The following is a 22,667-nucleotide window of genomic DNA, read 5'->3' as shown; positions in this document are numbered from 1 at the left end:
AGCAAATTATAAATATAGATTATAGGAGTGATTAAGATACAAAGGAAGTAAACAAGAGAAAAATTTATTTATAGTACAAAGCGGTAGTATTTGCAGCTAGATGTATGTAACAACTCTTAGTTTCTTATACTAGTACTCAAATTATTCTCATGAAATACTCTTATTTAGTGAAATTTATCCCGAGAGTCGATATGTCACGTATACTTATATACAGTGCACTAAATTCTAGTACTGATATTCCTTTTTATATAATTATTAGTCTTCCCCTTTTCACAGTTTTTACAACGAAGTTTTCGAATACTCGTTAGATTATTAGAATTACTAACCTTCTGGGAAAGGTCTGCCATATCGATGTTCGTTTTTATATCCATCTTAGGTAGGAAACATTTGACTTTCTCTCGCCTAAGTGATTTAATGCTATTAAAAAATTCATCTGAATTTCGTAATTTATGTGACATCTGGGGTAGGCCATCTTTTTTCTTTGGTAACAAGATTACTAAACTAGAATTGCCGCCTTTGTAGAACAATTCTAAGATCTGAAACGGGATAATTATATTTTTATCAAGATGGAACAAGTATATTCATTAATTTATAATTTTTTTCCCCATTTGGCTGTATACGTATAACTGTTCAACAGAGCGATAAATAATTTATATTGCCAGCGAAGTCATTAATGTTTTTATTTTATTTTTATTGCTTTTTTTTAAGTTTCTTTAAGTTAAAGTTTTAAGTTTATTTTTAAGTTTCTTCTTCTTCTTTCAAGTTCGCACAGGTTCTCAAATCTGCGTTAACTTGCGTTAGACTTGTTTCGCAACGATGCGTGAGTGAATTAGATTTTTTGCCAATTTTGTTTTTACTATATCTCAAAATTCTTTTTTTGAGCAACATTCCTTTTTTCACAATTTTTTCACAAAGTAACTTAGGGAACTTGTTGCTGACCCATACCTGTGCATCAAGAATCTCGTTTTCTCCATAATTAAAGAAGTTTTCTTGATACATAGTCTTTATGGACTTAGTTTTGTTTGGTGTGATGTAGAAGTCTCTGTCGTGAGTGTTATTAGGATTGAACTGATTTTGCCAAATTCCCTGAAAATTTTTGTACATAGTTAATTAATAAGGTGATGTAAAAGATGTATTGACTACAATGTTAGCGGCTATGGCTTGATGGGCGTAGCTATTAAGGTCTACCTGGTCGTGACTGACTGAAAATTATTCAGTGCAAATAAGTAGCATCTCGATTGAAGTAAGACTTGTTATTTTTTCTTCTTCCCTGTCTTTATCACTCTTAACAGATGGTCGTGGTCATTACTTTACATGTTGATGGCAGGCTTCATAGCGAACTATAAACGCAGATGATGGGAGTTCTTCCCAGAATACGCGGCTATACTTATACAATATGGTTACGTATTCCATAGTACCTGTCAGTAAATCTGTATTATCTTTTTGGTATTCTATGTGTGTGGTTTGTAAACGAGGGACTGGGATTACATCAAACAATTCCTCGTGGCATTCTCCATATGATACAAATTACAGTGAGAGCTCACTACTTGAGGTTTGATAATAATAATTTAAAAATTTAATCTAAGAAAATAGTAACTCACATGCAAATAAATGGCGTCAACTAGAACCAATCTAGTGTCATCGCTGAACAAATCTTCGCTGACAAGATTTTGAATTAAGTTATTGGTTTTGTTTGCGACCTGGAAATGTGTTATAAAAAGTATATTAATTAACGAAATATCGTAAACTCCTTAATGGTGAAAATCATGGTAAGAACTCTTTAAGTAATAGTGTGTTTAATGTAAATATAAAAAAAAAATCAGCTTATTATTTATAATAGACATCTTCAGTAAAAAAAAATCATAGTAAAGCACTTGTACAATTTCACGTTAAATGGTACATGTGTTCGTAATTCCACTCGCATTAAATGGGGTCTAATATCTGTTTCCTATGATCACAGCGATATAATGTATATTTTATTTATGAGAACTATCAACATGACAACTGTTAACTATCTTATAATTAATCAATAACTTCCATAACAAAATTTAAATTTAATGAGAATTACCCATCCGTTTATTGTGTCTGCAGCTTGTTTCGCATATTTAAAATCAATATTTTCTCCTTCTGAGTCAAAATAAGTTACAGCGTCGTTCTTAAACTGGTCCGTAAAAGGATAATTTATGTTGCCGTAGCATTTAACTGCCACCGTCAAAAGAACTGAGGTTTGAGACCGATAATTCTTAAGCAACGCGGGGAAAGCTTTCTTGATCTGCGAAAAAATTATTTGGTATTGATAAATTACGTTATTATTATTAGGCTTCGAGTTATCGGAATTAATTATATATTAAAAGTAAGCGAGTCATCGTATTCCCATTTTACGGAAGCTCTTCTGCTGATGCCACAAATTGTTGATTGAGAATGATAGTACCTGCCTTTACCTGCTCATACTAGGATGTGCATTATCTAATAATACTTACATATTCAATAATTGTGAAAATATTCACGCATTAGGGCCCTTGACTTAGAAGACGTCCGTAAAAACTACTAATCAGCTTCGTAGAAAAACAAATAAATTTAATGCAAAATGTTTTGAACAATATGAAATGTACTTTGTACCTGATCCTTATTGTCGAGGTTTATAAACTTTAATAGTTGATCTAAAGTTTCTCCAACGGCGTATAGCGCTAGTTGACCGTAAGGAATGAGTACAGATACGGGTGATGTAACGAAACTTTGTCCTGGATTCATTTTGTATAATTCCTAGAAGAAAAAAATATGATTATCAATCCGCTTTCCGCGGAATCAAGTCCGCTTTGTTACATACAATACAGTTTTTATTAAATTAAGTAATATTACCCAAAGAAACTGGCCAACTAATGCCATGTTTCCTCTGCGGAGTTTTTCCAAGGATTGGTCGACATTTCCCGATGAATTGGTAGTAGCTGCAAACAAAATACACGTTTATTCAATGTAATCTTAAAATCGATTGAATAATTGAAAAAAAGTTATTGCTTATAATTTTTTAGTGTACTATTTTCCAGTTGGACATATTGTCCAAAAGTTGGACCGATAACCTGGTAAAGGACCTGATAATCCGGTGGTCAGCCTAGGACCAACCTTGGCCAACCTTTGGAGAGGCCGTTGTCCAGTAGTGGATGTATCTGCACTGATGACTACGTCAATGATATTATAATTTAAATTCAACACATCAATGTATCATGGGGATCCAGTCTCGTAAAATTTTATTCTTGCTATTTTTGTACAAGTATCATTGATCAACTCTAAAAGGAACTTTGGAGGAATAATAAATACATGTGTCGAAAATATCATAGTGTCGAATCGATTCGATCGAAATTAAATTACGTTGGAAAGGTATTATCCCTGACTACACTTTTTTTTTATACTAGAAGAAGAAGAATACTAGAGAAGAACGTTGTTTAAACTAGATAAATGAACCACTGCCTCCCACGGTTGTTATGGGAGACGGTACACGACATAAGGTCGAAACTAAGTTTTTTGTGGCTGTCCAACCCTTTTTACTGGGACGCTTGACTGGTTCACTCTAGAAAAATTTAGGACAGTTTTATCTACCCGTACTGTATCTCACAATAAGTCCTTATTACACATGTTATCACCACCTTGTTATTAACTGGCGGCAGGACCTCTTGTGAGTCCGCGCGGGTGGGTACCACCGCCCTGTCTATATCTGCCGTGAAGCAGTAATGCGTTTCGGTTTGAAGGGTGGGGCAGCCGCTGTAACTATACTGGAGACTAGAACTTATATCTCTAAGGTGGGTGGCGCATTTACGTTGTAGATGTCTATGGGCTCCAGTAACAACTTAACACCAGGTGGGCTGTGAGCTCGTCCACCCATCTAAGCAATAAAAAAATAATAAAAAAACTAATAACAGTTTATTTCACTCACGACATCGATCTGGTAGAACACATTTCGATGAGACGTAATCATAGTAATATCCTTGTTTACAATCACAACCGTTTACAGCACATATATCGTCCTCGCACACTCCAGGGTCCTTGCCAACATCTGAACAACGCCTGTTACAATTTATCCCACAACCAGCTTCGGCATTCGGATCACCGCCACATGATGCTGTAATTTATAAGTAAGGCTTTTTATTTATGAAAAAAACTGCTCCTTTATTAAATGCTATGCTATAAAATTCTATTTTAAGTTGAATGATTATGATTCAATTTACAGTCAGAAAGAGAAATACGTTTAATCAAACATCTCCGATTAGTTCCAAACCATTTCTAAATTTGATTAAGACGAACTATATTTTTTACACTCCCAGCTAGACGAGCTCGACGTGTACCATAAGTAATTACCGCACCCCCCAGATATTGTCGAAATCTCAATTTTATTAAATAACTGCTGTCCAACCAATTCCTTCCCTTAATCTGGAACGCATAACTGAACCATGATCGAAATAGACAGGATGATAAATAGCTCTTTTCGAGCTCACAATACGCTTTACCATCATTAAATATTAGATGACAAGTCTGTCCAACTGTACACAGACGATATCAAAGATCCTTAATCAATTAAAACATCCCTATCATTCGCATTCATGTCTCTTCATAACTCAAATTGTTCTAGTGCTATGGCAGTTTGTCCACACGACTTGGCAATGTCGTCTTAATTCAGAGGCGAAACAGCTTTTTTAATTGCCACTATGGATGATCTTGGCCCACCTTGTCCCACACAGTGGTCACCGGATCCTATAGACATCAATCGCGTAAAAGCCGCCATCCATCCTGAGACATGAGTTCTAAATCTCAGTTTTTACGGTACAACGGCCGTCTGACTCTTCAAACCGAAACGCATTACTGCTTCACGGCAGAAATAGGCAGGGTGGAGGTACTGACCCGTGAGGTTTCGTAAGACCCGTAAGAGTCATTAGTCATTATTCCGATGATATTGCGGTTTTATGTCTTAAGCTAAATGACATTTCAAATTCACTTTCATATTTTAAGCCAAGCGTATTTACTTTAAGTATTTACTTACGACATTCTTTCTCTGGTATGCAAGTACCATTCTTAGCTTTTACATAGCCGTCTTCACAGAGACAGCCTCCTTTACAGTATTTAGGATCAATTCTAGGACAAGACAGCGGCTTTCCAAGTTGAGAACAGCTCTTTGGTCGACATTGTCCTTGGACGCAACTATTGTATACCTCGTTTCTTCCGCATGATGGTGCTAAATAGTATAGAACAGATGGATAGATAGATAGATAGACAGTGTTGAAGTTTTATAACCCAGCACTGCCTTAATATCCAGTGTCCTTAGTGCGAGTTTTTTAAGCTTCTCGATCGCGTAAAAGTTAACTCAAACTTGTATGAAGTTGGAACAGCGCCCCTACAGGTAAGCAAAGGGAAGCTGTTCCAACTACATACAGATTTAGAAAACTCGCACTAAGCACACAGGAGTATTAGTACATACTGTATCACCTTTACTACCGCTACGAATATTTTTTGCTATCATTAAATGTCACGACCTATATGCTGCTTATGTTACAGAAGCCTACAAATCTAATAAATACATAGCATTAATAGCTAAAAACATTTTGAGGTCTTTGAGGAGGTCTACTGGTGGTAGAACCTCTTGTGAGTCCGCGCGGATAGGTACCACCACCCTGCCTATTTCTGCCGTGAAGCAGTAATGCGTTTCGGTTTGAAGGGTGGGGCAGCCGTTGTAACTATACTGAGACCTTAGAACTTATATCTCAAGGTGGGTGGCGCATTTACATTGTAGATGTCTATGGGCTCCATTAACCACTTAACACCAGGTGGGCTGTGAGCTCGTCCACCCATCTAAGCAATAAAAATCAAATAAAAAAAGAGGTCGAAGTTTTAATCCGCAATTTTTTTAATTGTGTCGCGCAGCAGTAAGCCTTTCCGGTTTGAAGGGGACCAGTTGCTCTACTACACTTTGAAACTTAGACCCCTTAGGTCTAAGTTGGCTCTAACTTAGGTCTAAGTTAGCTCAAGGTGGGAGTCGCATTAACGTAGGGAGAGGTATGTGTGTCCAAGGGTTTCGGTAATGACAGATGGGCCATGCGTTCGTTCAAGCATGTTAGCAAAAAAATATGTTTTTCGAATTGCATGTCTATTCAGATTGTCCCATGGCAAAATACTGAGTTTATTTCTGGTTTCTCTAAAGGAAATCATCAGAGGAATTTGTGGACATGAACTACTAAGAAAAACAACGGCAAAAACGCACGGCATTTGTTAGGTGGAACGCATTTTCCTGTAATTTCATTTAGATAGAATCCTGGTTTGCAATCGCAGGCGTTGTCATAGCAAATCTCAGTGCACGCTTTAGGTTCTTGACCACGATCTGAACAACGTCTGTTGCAGTATACACCGCAACCCGCTCTGGCATTGCAGTCTCCACCGCACGATGCTGAAGAATTACAAAAAATTTAGATAAATCGATCCAATTTTTCCAAGTGATTCTGAAGCGGGCATACCGCTTACTATATACGGTGGTAGTACGTATTGTGAGTCTGCACGGGTAGGTACTACCACTCCGCCTATTTGTGCCGCGAAGAAGGAATGTGTTCCGGGTTGAAGGGTGCGGCAACCGCTGTAACTATACTGAAACCTTAAAACTTATATCTCAAGGTGGGTGGCGCATTTATATTGTAGTTGTCTATGGGCTCCAGTAACCACTTAACACCAGGTGGGCTGTGAGCTCGTCCACCCAACTAAGCATAAAAAAAACACCCTTTGGTCCAGAGTCCACACGTATTGGACGTATAGACTTCTGACCGCAAAGGGTTCAACAAAAATTACTTTGGTATGAATTGATATATCTGTGGATTATAAAAAAACAATAGAGTGTTTTTTTTCCTCCATTGCGTTCTCCTGCCAACCCTCGTTAAGAGAGACATAACATCGGAAATCCATGGTTTCATCGGCGAGTTACTGGATTTATTAATTATAATATTAATGTTTGGTTTATACTATACAGGGATTCATTGAAGCATTTACTTTTTAAATAACACAGAAATGACCAGAATCCTAAATAGATAGTCTGAAATTAATTATGAGCGGTCTGTCTGTTTTCTCGAATTTGTTTTCTTAATTTATATGGAACCCTATTAAAAAAATTAACTCACGGCACTCTGTCTTCGGGATACATGTGCCGTTGTTAACTCTAACATAGTCTTCTTTACATAAGCATCCTTTGGTGCATTTTTTTGGGTCTATTCTAGGACACGTTACGGGTTTTCCTACGTCAAAACATGTCTTAGGCTGGCATTGTCCTTCGATACACTCGCTGTAAACTTCATCTTTGCTGCACGTTCGCGCTAGAACCAAAACGATGATTTGAATTATCTTTTTCAAGGGGTGGATCCAACACCGATAATAGTCTGTCCACCCTACATCAGAACATATGTATCTGTGAACGTAAAAAGTATCCTTATCCGTGATTTATATTTTTACCTTTTGCAAATTCTGACCTTCTTTGCCACCGTCCTATAGCTGCGAAGCATTTAAGTTTGAAGGGTAGATAAAAAATTATCGGTGGCATAAGAGTAGCACATTAAAAGAATCAAAATAAATAAATCTCTATGTTCGCGCGACAGCGCGACGTTTGTAAATGTTCGGCTCAACTCGGGTGCCGTCGCCCGTACGCACCCCGCACCTCTCATAACAGTGCGGTACATGACGGCACGCGGAGATACGCTCGTTCGATATTGAGTAAATTGTGCGCGCGCGCCTTTCGATACTAAGTAAAAGTATAGTGTGAACCGGTGAAAAGGTGTATGTGCCACCCATCGCAGAGAAACACCACTACGACCGTGATAGTGCCAGCATCAGCCTCCAAGTAAGTCCCGTTATCCTACCTACCCTTTCGTGTCCGCTCATTCTCCGCAGAGTTCATTTGCTCCCTTTCAGCTCATCAGCTCACGTTTAAGGTGACGCTCACCTGCGTCACCATTTTCTGGTCCTTCGAGATTTGAACCCTAAATCCTTTGGATACAATCCATTGCCCTCCATAGACCCACCCAAATTTTGATATACAAACGGCTCAAAAAAAAAAAAAAATTGGCCCTTTTGTAGGTTTCAATCGGTTATAATCAGCCCATTATTTAACTCTAAAACTTATTTACTATAATAATATCTTCATTTCGTTGTTTATAATAATTACTAACACGGCAAAAGTATATAAATTGTCTGCCCATTATACAATCACTTCATTCCAATTTACCCACAACAATAAAAAGTTATTAAAAGTTAAAACGAAGAACGTAAACAAGTAGGAACTTATCGTCTCGGCTCATCGAATGAATGTTATACCTATTTAAATATATTCCTAATCATTAGACCTCATTAGTACATTAGTTTGATTTTTAAAAGTGTGGAACATTGATGATTTTTTTCATTTGTTGTCAAAGCGTATCGTGATTTGTGTCATTTCATTATACTTTAACTTTTATTGTAATTACATACTTGTAGGTACTTACAATTCCTACGATATTTAGGTGCTTGCGCGCCACAGTACAGTTCACAACAGTAAATCAACTGTAACTTTGATTTTTGCCATAGTTCGGTGTAGAACAGTAGGTCAAAAGGTTTTTGAAAAAAAAAAAAAAAAAATTGTTTTCATTCACATTATCATTATACAGGGTGCCCCATTTTGCCTTTTTATTATAATTTTTTTTTTATTTTTAGAACACACTTTTTTTTCTTGTCTTTTTTTTCTCTTCACCTTTGTTTAGTTAAGTCCATATATTGTTATCAATGCCGTCGAAATCTCAGGCAGCTATTTTTCGAGAAGCATCAAAATTCATAACATTATTAAAGGAAATTGCCTTGTCCATACTGGCTGGGGACAGAATAAAATATGACATGGCCGATTTGTCTGCTCGCTTGCCTAGATTGGATACCAATAAATCTAAACTAGAAGATGTATATTATGAGATCCTCGATGACGAGGACCTCTCAGAGGAGCAGGAAAAAATGTACACAAAAAATTATGAGACCTCGATTGCTGACTACCATGATATCTTAGTAGCGTGGGAAAAAATAAACTCGAAGCCTGCTTCCTCACCCAGCTCTCAACCCTCAACTTCTAGTACGCTGACGACTGTTCTGCCTAAAATTGCCCTCCCCAAGTTCAGCTCAAAGGTCGAAGATTGGCCTTAATTTATTACAATTTTTAAAAGTCTCACGGATGATATGCTCACTCTCTCAGATTCTGTCAAACTCCATTATTTGTTTTCATGCCTATCGGGCGAAGCGCTTGGTATGGTGTCTCATCTCAAAATTACTAATGAGAATTTCTCCGTTGCCTTGGACATTTTAACCAGGCGTTACGAGAATCGCCGCGTGCTGATTGATAGGTTTGTGGACATCATAATGAGCCTCCCAAATATACATTCACGCTCTAATATCCGCACACTCTTTTTGACACCTTTGATTTCCGCGCAATCAGCCCTTAGTAATCTAGATCTGCCCATGAAAGACTGCGATTATATCTTTGTCTCGATAGTGGTGCGAAAACTCAAAGGTGAGCTCCGCACTCTATTCGAGCGTAGACATGGGTCGCGTCAGTCTTTACCCACTTTAAAAAATTTAATCTCTTTTTTAGAAGAACACGCGCGCTGTAATGAGACTGAATGGTCTAATACAACATACTCCCAATACAATCAACCTTCTCAAAAGTCTGGTTTTTCTCGTAGGCAGTCTCCCACTTCTCAGCCCCTTCAAGTTTCACGACAAACACAATATCAACAGCGTCGGCCCTTTACCCCAAATAATTCCCGCCCAGAGTATCTACCCCGAACTACTGCCCCACCATGGCAAATTAACTCAGCTCATCCTACTCAGCTCTCCCAAAATAAAAACTTATATTGTCCATATTGCAATACAAAAGGGCACAAACTAATTACGTGTACTCGCTACAATGATCAGCCGATACAGGGTAGATGGGACTTTATTAGAGCCCGCGAGCGTTGTCAACGCTGTCTAGGACCGCACTATGAAAACGAGTGCAAAACCACGGGTGTGTGTAAGGAATGTGGAAGTGCTAATCATCACACCTCACTTCACCGCCATGGCGCATCGTCTCCAACACAGTCATCTGCACATCTCCTTCCCCTGAATTTACGGGAGCAGCCTAGGCAGCGCCCTACTCATTGTCCTCGGGCACGCTCGTCACATGCGACCTCGCATACGCCGAGCCCATCACACACACCACAAGTGGCTTCACCACATTTGCCCTGGTTGTATAAAGAGGCAGATAGGCCAGTCTCACCCCAAGAGTATCAAACTCATGGTTCTTCGCTACATCAATCGCGATCACCACGCCGGAACCAATGACTATCTACCATCACCGAACACGACCGGGAAGAGAAATACGCTCAGCTCATGCACACCCATACAACACACACTCGTCCCACGGTATCAACACAAACCATAACTTCAGCACAACATGAAAACCACAACCCTAATACACCCATATTATGCCTACTGTCACCTTAGAAATAGCAGATGTTCATGGTCAATTTCAAAGAGCACGAGCCTTATTGGATTGTGGCAGTATGGTAACATTAATTACTCAGCGCATGGCTCGAACTTTACAACTACCCCTAAAGAATACTTCATTACAAATTTCGGGAGTGGGAAATTAGCGCACACAGTACTCCAAGGCATCAATCAAAATTGTATGTCGACCCACTCATAGCGAAACACCTACGATAACGGCTACAGCTCATATTTTAAAACATGTTACCGGTTATCTGCCTCTAGGGAAGGTATAGGATATATCACATATGGTAGACCAGTCAACGATCCCCTTAGCTGATCAAGGATACCATACACCAGCTCCAATTGATCTGTTGTTAGGCTCGGATATCCTCGGACAGGTTTTAGATGGGACTAAAGTCTCATTGGGGCCCGGCAGGCCAATAGCCTTCGGCACGATATTTGATTTTGCATTGTTAGGACCCATACACGATTTGTATACTGCTCCTGTAAGCAAAACTGAATCGACTCACATTGTCAGCGCACAACCAGAACTCGAGGTATCTACACATGACATTCGCAAGAGCCTTGAGAAGTTCTGGGAATCTGAAGAGCCCCAACTTCATGTTGAAACTACCCCTTTGCAAGATCAGTGTGAAGAAATATTCCGCACTACCACTACTCGTAAACCCTCAGGTCAATATACGGTAACTTTACCCTTTTTACATAATATGCCCGAGTTAGGAAGTACCCATGCCATAGCATTGCGTAGGTTTCTTAATCTTGAAAAGAAGTTAAAAGCTGACCCATATCTCCGTGTGAAATACATTGACTTCATGGCAGATTATCAGAAGCTGGGTCACATGTCCCCATGCCACCCGAGTACTTTTGCTCATAAACCTCACTTCTATATCCCTCATCATGGTATCTTCAAGTCGGGATCAGACAAGCTACGCACTGTTTTTGATGGTAGCTGTAAAAGCTCAAATGGTGTCAGCCTAAATGACTGTTTACACACTGGTCCAGCTCTTCAACAGGACATTGTCGATATTATCTTGTCGTTTAGAACTCATCCCGTAGTTTTCAGCACTGACATTTGTATGATGTTCAGAAACATACTCATACATCCCGATCAGAGGCGTTACCAGCTCATTCTCTGGCGCTCTTCGCCAGATCAGCCCCTCCTTACATATGCTTTAAACACTGTTACATACGGGTTACGATCAAGCCCATATCATGCTATACGCACTTTAATCCAATTAGCGGATGATGAAGGTCATCGCTATCCTGCAGCTGCTCAAGTGCTGCGCAAGTCCATATTTGTCGATGATATTCTCACTGGTCACGATTCTGTAGTAAAGGCTCAAGCTCTCCAAAACGACTTGATTAACTTACTAGCCTTAGGTGGTTTTCAGCTCAGTAAATGGACCTCAAACTGCCCTCAGTTTCTCGAAAGATTTCCCGATGATCAGTGTGACATGCCCAAGGACTTTGACATCAGCCCAGACTCCAACTCCATAAAAGTATTAGGTATACAGTGGATTCCTCAATCGGATGAGTTAACTTATCGTATTTCTCTCCCCTCAATAGAACAAATTACCAAACGCTCAATCCTCAGCACAGTCGCCTCTCTTTATGACCCTAACGGTTGGGTTACTCCTGTTATCTTCCGCGCAAAGCTTCTCCTACAGAAGCTGTGGCTTCTAAAGTTAGAATGGGACGAACAAACCCCTGTTGAAGTGCAGACAGAATGGAACCGCATATCACAAGATCTGCCCCAATTGTCAACCCTTCGTTTGCCTCGCCTTATTTGTACAAACAAATTAAAGTCTACTTACTCGCTTCACGGGTTCGCAGACGCCTCAGAGGCAGGTTTTGCTGCCGTTATTTATCTCCATGAACTCGATGAGCACAGATGTGTCAACGTATACCTCGTAATTGCTAAATCACGAGTCGCACCCGTTAAAAATCGTCTTACCATCCCCAAAATGGAGTTATCTGCTGCAAGTCTCTTAACACAGCTTATGATACGTGTCTCGACTCAATTGTTGTCCCATATTACCATAAAGCAACACATATGCTGGTCAGACAGTACCATTGTCCTAGCATGGCTAAACACACCTCCTCATAGACTTCAGGTCTTTGAAGCTAACAGGGTTGCCAAGATAACATCCAATCCAATCACCTCCACATGGAAACATGTTCCTACAAACCTGAACCCTGCAGACTGTGCGAGCAGGGGAATGTCTGCCCAGTCACTATCAGCTCATGATCTTTGGTGGTCTCCTAGCTGGCTGAAGGAGCCTCCTGACACCTGGCCCAAAATGCCTCCTGCTCTAGGCCACCATGCATTACCAGGTCTGAAGCCCAAGAAAGTACCAGCTCATATAGCAGTTCCTGACCTCGACCTTGACTTGCTTACTCGATTCAGTTCTCTCGACAAGCTCGTTGGAGTGACAGCTTGCATAAAACGCTTTATTTTCAATTGTAGACACAACTCAACTGATAGGCGCTCTGGTCCCTTGACAGTTGGAGAACGTAGAGATGCTCTGTTATTATGGGTTCGCTCTGTTCAACACAATGAGTTTGCGGAAGATATTTACCGTCTTCAGGCAGGCAAGATTTGTACCGTTCGACTTCAGCGTCTTTCACCCTTGATGAAAGATGATCTCTTGAGAGTTGGTGGTCGCCTCACTCATGCGCCAATAAGATACGATGCTCAGCATCCTCTCGTTCTGCCCAGCTCTAGCCCACTAGTTGATCTCATCGTAGACCACTATCACAGAATAAACTGTCATCCTGGGGCTGACACATTACACGCTATCCTCCGTCAGCAGTTCTGGATACTCTCAGCACGTCGTGTCATCAGGCATCGCGTGTACAAATGCATTAGATGTTTCCGATATCGCGCTCAGGCCAGGGCTCCGTTGATGGCTGATTTGCCCGCAGACAGAGTCACACCCCAGCCAGTATTTAGTCAGGTCTCTACAGATTTTGCTGGCCCGTTTCTCATTAAATCTAGTACTTTACGTAACGCCAAACTCATGAAGGCATACTTTTGTGTCTTTGTTTGCTTATCTACTAAGGCGGTTCACTTGGAGCTCGTTTCGTCACTCAGCACTGAAGCGTTTCTTGCTGCAATGCAACGGTTTGTATCGCGTCGCGGTACTCCTACTCTTGTCCGTTCTGACTGTGGCACAAATTGTGTAGGAGCTAAGAATCATCTCATTGAGGTACAAGATTTTCTCGCGCAAAATAATGACACAATCACGCATAGGCTCGCTAATCAGCACATAACTTGGCTGCTCCAACCGCCCACGGGACCCTGGTTCGGGGGCCTTCACGAAATTGCGGTCAAGAGCACTAAGAAGTTACTTTATCATGTTATAGGTGAACAGCACCTCACGTTTGAAGAATTTTCCACACTTTTAACTCGAGTCGAGGCAGTACTTAATTCTAGACCTCTCTGCCCACTTTCGTCTGATCCCTCCGATTTTGAGCCACTAACAGCTGGCCACTTTCTTATTGGCCGTCCACTCACCGCTCTCCCTGAGCCATCTTTTGATGATAGGCCATTATCAGCTCTTAAGCGTTTTCAGCTCATCCAAGCTCTCTCTCAGCGTTTTTGAACTCTGTGGATCAAATCCTATCTCCATACCCTCCAAACCCGCTCCAAATGGCTTTCCACATCCTCACCTCCTCAAGTTGGAGAGCTCGTCCTCATCAAAGAGGACAATCAGCCCCCGCTGCAATGGAAACTTGGAAGGATTATCCGCACGTTACCCGGCAAGGATGGAGTGATCAGAGTCGTGGATTTGGACACGAAGCATGGAAGTCTGCGGAGACCTGTGTTCAAGTTAGCCAGGTTGCCGCTGGATTCAGCACATGAAGAAGTTCAGCCCCGGCCGCCCCAGGATGTTCGCGCGACAGCGTGACGTTTGTAAATGTTCGGCTCAACTCGGGTGCCGTCGCCCGTACGCACCCCGCACCTCTCATAACAGTGCGGTACATGACGGCACGCGGAGATACGCTCGTTCGATATTGAGTAAATTGTGCGCGCGCGCCTTTCGATACTAAGTAAAAGGTATAGTGTGAACCGGTGAAAAGGTGTATGTGCCACCCATCGCAGAGAAACACCACTACGACCGTGATAGTGCCAGCATCAGCCTCCAAGTAAGTCCCGTTTTCCTACCTACCCTTTCGTGTCCGCTCATTCTCCGCAGAGTTCATTTGCTCCCTTTCAGCTCATCAGCTCACGTTTAAGGTGACGCTCACCTGCGTCACCACTCTACTTATAAAAAAGCGTCACGTTGTTGGTCCGCCATGAAATTCTGAACTAATGAACGAATTTCAATAAAACTTCGCACACTATGTATAATTTGGTCCAATTTACGAAATAGAATAGTTATCTAAATTATTAATCACTATTTTTTTATTTATTATATGCCTAATAAATGTCAGGCTGCTTATAATCTGTAAGCTTTGAAGTTTCGAAAACAATTACGAGGGGTGCACTAAAAGTATCGGGAATGGAATATTTCCACTGTTCCTGTCATATTAAAATCTTTTTAATTGAAAACTCCTTGGTTTTAAAAATCGAATACCATTTATTTATTTAAAAAAAGATTCTCGGTCTTGTCACGAGGTTTTGTCAAACTTGTTTAGTCGTTGAGAAAATGGAATTGACTCGAGAAAATTCAAGAGCGAAGATATATTATGACTTTCGATGTGGTTTAACACAAAAACAGTATGTTGACCGGATGATTTCTGCATTTGGTGATGAAGCCCCATCCAAAACCACAATTTATCGCTGGTTTGCTGAGTTTCAACGTGGACGTGTCAAGCTCAGTGATGATCCCCGTCAAGGTCGTCCAAAAACTGCAGTCACCCAAGAAAACGTTGATGCTGTGCGTAAGCTGATTGAGGAAGATCGACATATGACATACCGCGAAATTCAGGCAACTTTAGACATTGGCATGAGTCAAATACAAATAATCTTGCATGAACAATTAGGTGTAAAAAACGGTTGTTTTCCCGATGGATACCGCATTCGCTCTGTGAAGAGCAAAAAGCGGCTCGCGTTACTTGGTGCGTCAGAACTCTCGAAAGATTCCACGCAGGATCCTCAAATGCTGTATAAAATATGCTCAAATGCTGTATCAGGTGACGAATCATGGATATACGCGTACGAACCCGAAACAAAAAATCAGTCACGAGTTTGGGTTTTCGAAAATGAGTTAAAGCCAACAAAAATTGTTCGTTCACGGAGTGACGCAAAAAAAATGGTGGCCATGTTTGTCTCCAAAACCGGCCATGTTACGACTATTCCTCTTGAGGGACAAAGAACGGTTAATGCAGAATGGTATGCTAGCATTTGTTTGCCACAGGTCGTTTCTGAACTCCGTAAAGAGAACTGCAACCGCCGCATCATCCTCCATCACGACAATGCGAGTACTCACCGCGCACAGAACAAAAGAGTTTTTAGAGCAAGAAAACATAGAATTATTAGACCATCCGCCGTACAGACCTAAGATCTAATGATTTCTATACTTTCCCTAAAATAAAGAATAAATTGCGTGGACAGAGATTTTCATCACCTGAAGAAGCTGTGGACGCCTACAAAACGGCCATTTTGGAGACCCCGACTTCCGAATGGAATGGTTGCTTCAATGATTGGTTCCATCGTATAGAAAAATGTGTCAAATTTCGCGGAGAATACTTTGAAAAGCAATAATTGTGTCACTTCGTTAATTCCCGAAATTTTAAGTGCCGTCTAGGTATGCTACATATATTAAAATAGTTAAACATGAACGTTTGTCCCCAATGCGTTCCCGAACCGTTGGTCCAATTGTGATGAAACTTACGTACGTACGTAACGTATACTTGTGGTTGGGCCTCCATGGGATGTTTCTGTCATAGTACCATAAATGTAAGCGCGTGAATAGTTTCAAAGTTTTTTTTTCTAGTTTACTAGTGTTGTATATTTTCTAAACTACAATCTACGTCTGAAAATACTCACGGCACTGGTTTGGTTTTACGCATTTTCCTGTATTCTCGTTTAGGTAAAATCCGTCTTTGCAATCGCAAGCATTGTCATAGCAAATTAAAATACATGCTCCTGGCTCTTTTCCGATATCGCTACACCGTTTGTTACAGTTCACGCCGCAGCCGGAACGAGCGTTGTTGTCTCCACCGCAGGATGCTTGATAATTCATAATAAGAGATTCAATAAGATAATTCGCGATAAATTGGCCTTTATTTTACTAGTTGAGATTTATAGACAAGTTTATGCATCCACCCGATGTTCGCAGTTACAAAAATCCATACAAACCAAAAAATACCCACTTTGAGATATAAGATTTAATTTGGATTTTGGTATCCATGCGTGTCGGCTGTAATTGCTAAGCTATGAATTGACTCTTTAGTTTGAAAATATCATAATAATTAGACAGCTGAGTCATAAAGTCTTGACGTATTATTAAATCTACGTTACGACGTTGGCTAACCATGTCAGACAATAACATAGAAATTGGCTTAAAAAAAAAGTAAGAATGTACTATCCGAAGTCTGTCTAAATGGAGACCAGTCATAATAACATACATACAAGAGGAAAAGGGGAACAGAAAAACAATGAGGATGAACAGTTCTAACTAAATTATGAAATATTTACTAATAACTGTAAGTACTCACGACAGTCGGTTTTTGGTATACACGTTCCATTATCAGCTCTGACGTAGTTTTCTTTACACAAGCACCCTTTGATGCATTTCTTGGGATCTATTCTTGGGCAAGCAATGGGTTTCCCTATTTGTGAACAATTCTTAGGTTGGCAGTACCCTTGTATACAATCATTGTAGACTTCATCTTTTCCACAAGTAGGAGCTAAGAAAAAGAAACATTATATCTTTAGTTTTGTTTCGTGACATAAATTGTGAACGTGATTAGATTAATATTTTTTTATTTCTAGTATTGCGTTGTTAGTATTTCTGGGTGTAGCGAGAAACAAGGTAAAGAGAGAAAAATGAAGTAATATTTATCACGTTTCTACAATAAAAAATCGGTTACCAATAAATTTGTGAATTTGCATTTTTTGTCTTTTACAGAAAATAAAACAGAAATAAATTTCCGACAAAAACAATACTGAAAATTTATAGTTATTTGTTTTAAAATTAGTCAGTCTAGTAACAGAATATGTAGAAAGAAGTATTAGAAGATGTAGAAGAAGGTCACGACGACTTCAAATTGTAAGAAACTTAAAACAGGAGAGTACGCTGCCATATTTTATTAAAGACACAGACCACATTTATTAAGTAAATGTAATGAGTGTTAGCGATAAGAAAGGGCCGCGGAGCAGCAACCATGTGACTGCGAAAGGAAGGGATCTTTACTGTTCGGCAAAAACTCAACAAAAATGTCACACGGCGTAGGAATCTTGCTAAAAAAAGGGTCATTGTAAGCAGTTACAGAGTTTACACTTGTTTCTAATAGGAGAGTAACGATGATCAAATCTAAGGCCAAACTACGAATAAATATCATACAAGAATGTATAATGTTACGTTTCTTGATATATTCAATAATAATTAATGATGGCATGATACCTTTTCCCAGAATAAAAAAAAATGCCATAGGGGTTAAAGTATGAAATTGCCGTTCTATTGTAATAGGTACTTCGAATTCACATAGAACCTTCGTGGCTTTAGATTTATGAGTGAAACTTTTTCAAATGGTTCGTTCTTCTTTTAAATGTGCAACATTAAATTTCAGTTGTTTTTTTATTCAGCTTAGGCAAGAAAGATGGATACTTCAAAAATTCGAGTGATTTTTGAATAGGAGTTTCGACGCGGAACTAACGCTGCAGAAACAGCTCGCAATATCAGTGTTGCATTTGGACAGGGGGCTGCTAATGAACGCACCGGGTGATTTTGGTTTAAACGCTTTCGTGATGGAAATTTTGATTTGAAGAATGAACCACGTGGAAGACCGCTCACACATGTGAATAACAATGAATTTAAAGATACGGTGGAAGCCGATCCGAGCCAAACTATCCGGAAATTAGCGGCATTGTTTAACGTTACCTTACCAACAATATTGACTCGTTTGCTTCAAATTAATAAAATAAAAATATGAAAAATGGGTGCCTCATGATTTGACTGATCTGCAGAAAGACACACGTGTTGAAACTTGTGTTGCCTTGTTAATCAATACAGAAATGAAGGAATGTTGGATCGAATTGTGACATGTGATGAAAAGTGGATTCTTTAAGATAACCGTAAGTTAAATACGCAATCTGCTGACCCCAGGTCAAACGCCGCAACAGTGTCCTAAAACAAAGCTTACCAATAAAATGGTAATGGTAACTGTTTGGTGGTCAGACCACTGAGACTCAGCATAGTGTTACTCACTATAGCGTTCTCCGATCTGGTCAAGCAATAACGGCATCTACTGTGCCTAACTCCGAACAATGATAGTAAAACTTGCAGTTAAACAGCCCCGACTCATGAAGCGATCTTCACCATTATTGCTCTATGATAACGCGAGACCTCATACAGAACGAGAAACCGTTTTAACTCTACAGGAATTACAATTAGAAACCTTTCGTCACCCTCCATATTTGCCAGACCTTACTCCAACAGACTATAATTTTTTTCGTGATTTAGACAATTTTCTACTTGATAAAAAGTTTTCTTCCCAGGAGGCAGCACAACCCGAGGGACCTGGGCGGGCCCCCCGGCGCGCACTCTGCGTGGCCGGGGGCTCCGTCTGTGGGGGAGTTTTGCTGGACTTCCACCGGGCGCGTCCGTAGGTGGCGGATAACGGGATCCTCTGGGAACAGTCCCACTCCCAGGGGTATCGTCCGATCTTTTTCGTTGCAAGGATTCTTAGGTGTTAGGGAGGTAGGTTAGGTGTAGGTGTAGGGTAGCTTAGTTAGGCTTTGCAACGAAAGAGATCGGATGACGCGGACCAAAACCAGCAGGGGGAGTTGCGGGCTCTCCACGCCCTTCACTCGCTGAAGGGTGTTCCTCCTGGAGACGCTCGGGCTCCCTCTCTTTTCCCCCTTCTTCCCTTTTTTTGTTTTTCTTCGGGTCACGTCCGACCCGTTTCGGACGTAACCCATGGGTGATGGTGGGCCACTTTTGGCCTGCCTTTCGATGGAGAAGTGAGCCGGCGTTGCTTACGCATCTTCCGGCCGCTGGTCGCCATGTCCCCGGCTTCGGCTACAGGGGCACGCCCTCCAGAGGGGGGTACCGGTATACCGGCGTGGCTTCGTCGTTGTTGCTCTTTTGAGCGTCGGGCGGTGGTCTGTCGTGTTGCTCGTTGCACTCGGCGGGCCGCCGGCCAACCCGTAATCCTCACCGCGTGGGGGACGGGGGCCGCTGCCGCGAGGCACGGGGCCGCGAGGACGTAAACCTCTTTAAAAAATGCCCCAATCCTAAGCTCTGGTGCCCGGCGATGGGATGAATGGCTGGAGGGAGTCCAGTCCCAAGGGTACCAACCAGACCCCAGGGGACCGACCCCTGGTTAATAAAAAAGGAAAAATGAAACAATGACATCTGTGAGAAAAGTAATACCCCAGGAGGGTACCTCCCGCTCCGCGGGGGGAGAATCCCTCCGTGCGGTCGAGCGATCGGCCGCACGCTGCCCCACCGTTTCTGGGGGGGGCACACACTGTCACGCAGAAGGGGGCGACAGCACGGGTCGCGTAAGGGACAGGGTCCCCACCGTGCGCCTCGAGCGCTGCGAGAGCCTTATCTCGCTCTACTCGGCGCGGAGCTCCGCGAGGGGCGACGCGTCCAGTGGGCGGGAGACACCGGCGCTGTTCACCGACACGCGACAGCGGACTCGGCGGAAGCGGAAGTCGGCCCGACAGCCGGCATCCTCTGCTCCGTCTGACTCGTCCGAGGGTGAGCCTGCCAGCGCCAAATATATGGCGTTGGCGGAAGGGCCGGCGACTGCTGCGGCGTCGCCCGCCACCGGCTTCGAAAAAAGTTCCTCTTGCGGACTGGACGCTGCCTCCTCGGCGCAGTCCCGGGAAAAAATTGAGATTGGAGTGGTTCAGCGCCTAGAGCGCTCCCTAACGGAGGTGGGTCCCTCTGACCCCCTCCGAGCTTTCGAGGTGGTCGGAAAATTAGTTTCCGCAGTCGTGGCAACATCCGGCGGTGGACTCAAGGGTGACTGCGTGCGGGCCTTAAAATCCGGAGCGGCCACCCTAGAAGAACGTCTGAGGGAAGTGGTAGACCGCACCACAACGACGGAGACGGCGGGCTTGCGGCAGGAAGTGGCCCTGCAGCACGCCCGCCTCGAGCAACTCTCGAACGAGAATGGCAAACTTCGGGCGGAGAATGGGCAGCTGCGAGTGGACATGGCCGAGTTGAGGACCATGGTTGCCGACCTCATCGAGCGGCAACGCAGCTCGGCCCCTGCCCCTCCTCCGCCCGAAGCGGAAGGCCTCAGTGAGGTGGACGAGTTGAGGCGGCAGCTCCTCATACAGGAGGCGCGCAGCTCCAAAGTGGAGCGCGCGAGACCGCCCCTCGCTCACGAGGCTAACGGAAGTACGCCTGTGCCGGCACCCCGCAGGAGTGTGCAGCCCGCTGTAAAAGCATACAGCGGGAAGAAGAAGGCTACACCCGCGCGAGCTCCCGCTGCGGCTGCACCTAAACCCGCGGCTGTAGGGGCGCCGGCACCCACGGCCCCTGCATCAAAACCGGTGTCCGCTCCTGCCCCGTCCAAGCCTGCGAAGGCGGGGCCTGGCAGGAGCCGAAACAAAAAGAAGGGGCGGACCAACGCCGCCAAACCGGCACCGACCCCCCAGCCCCGCCCACTGCCCCCAGCCCCGGCCAACATGGACGAGGCCTGGACGACGGTGGTGCGGCGCGGGCCCAAAAAGGTTGCGGCGCCTGTCGTGCCACGCCCCAAGCCCGCCCCTACGGCCGCCGCTCCCCGTCAAGAGGGTCGAGCGGAGCCTAGGGGCCGAACTGGACGAAGGAGGCCGCGCGCCCCGCGGTCGGCTGCAGAAGTCGTGGAGCTGCTGCCGGCCGCCAAAGAACGGGGCATCACGTACCACGACGTGATGACTCAGGCGCGCGGCGGCGTAAATGTGGACGCCCTCGGCGTGGAGGGTGGCCTTAAGGTTCGGCAGACGGCCAACGGGGCCCGCCTGGTAGAATGCCCCGGCGCAAATTCCAGCGCCGCGGCAGAAAAACTGGCGGTCCGTCTGCGGAAAATCTTGCCGGACCCCGAGGTGGTGCGCATCGCGCGGCCCGTAAAGATGGCGGAGGTGAAGATTACGGGCCTCGACGAGTGCGCCACGAAAGAGGAGGTCGCCGCGGCCATCGCGTCGCAGGGCAACTGCGCCCTCGCCGACGTCAAAGTCGGGGAGCTCCGGGCGACGTACTCCGGAACCCGGACGACGTGGGCGCGTTGCCCGGTAGCAACGGCGAACCTCCTGGCCACCCCTCCACAGGGTCGGCCTTCGGACAGCCCAGGATGGCTGCGCGTGGGCTGGGTAGTGGCCCACGTGCAACTGCAGGAGAGCAGGCCGTGGCGTTGTCTTCGGTGCTTCGGCACCGGCCACGGCCTCGCCAAGTGCCCCTCGACAGTGGACCGCAGCGACCTGTGCTTCCGCTGCGGCCAACCGGGGCACAAGGCAGCCTCCTGCACCGCAGCCGCGCCGCACTGTGTCTTGTGCGACGCGGCTAAAAGGAAGGCCGACCACCGGGCCGGGGGCCCGGCGTGCAAGTCCGCCCCCTCCTCTACAAAAACGAGGAGGGGCGGAAAGAAAAAGAAGCCGGCTGCAAAAAGGGCAGCCGGTGAGTCAGTTCCCGCCGCGGCACCAGAAGAGCCGCAGGGCGGGACAGACGAGGGAGCGATGGACGTAGCCCCGTAATGGGTTGCGTCCATCGCTTCCTCCAATGTAATTTGAACCACTCCGCCAGGGCACAGGATCTCCTCGTCCACACCATGGCGGAGTGGTCAATCGATGTTGCTGTCGCCGCGGAGCCGTATTTCGTCCCCACTGACCAGGACTGCTGGATCGGGGACGTCGACGGCTCCGTGGCCATTATATTACGACAGTCCGCGGCGTTACCCCCCTTGGATGTGGTGGCCAGGGGACCCGGGTACGTTGCGGCTAGGATCGACGGGACCGTCGTGATCGGGGCGTACTTTTC

The 22,667-nt window shown here is 43.8% G+C and overlaps 2 protein-coding genes across 2 annotated transcripts in view; both read right to left on the bottom strand.

Annotated features, from left to right (window-relative positions):
- serpin-28 (serine protease inhibitor 28) overlaps positions 1-2,763 on the bottom strand; it is a 94,017-nt gene extending 91,254 nt beyond the window's left edge. The window contains 5 exon segments of the mRNA NM_001146247.1: positions 327-536; positions 946-1,086; positions 1,602-1,700; positions 2,069-2,272; positions 2,620-2,763. Of these exon segments, the coding sequence (NP_001139719.1) occupies positions 327-536; positions 946-1,086; positions 1,602-1,700; positions 2,069-2,272; positions 2,620-2,751 (786 nt within the window). The 5' untranslated portion in view covers positions 2,752-2,763.
- The window catches only part of LOC101740593 (zonadhesin), a 140,599-nt gene that overhangs the window by 76,207 nt on the left and 41,725 nt on the right, over positions 1-22,667 (bottom strand).

The sequence above is a fragment of the Bombyx mori genome, chromosome 22, assembly GCF_030269925.1.
Source record: "Bombyx mori chromosome 22, ASM3026992v2".
NCBI lineage: Eukaryota > Metazoa > Arthropoda > Insecta > Lepidoptera > Bombycidae > Bombyx > Bombyx mori.
Note: the sequence above shows the minus strand (reverse complement) of the source record. Positions and strands in the feature narration are given on the sequence as shown.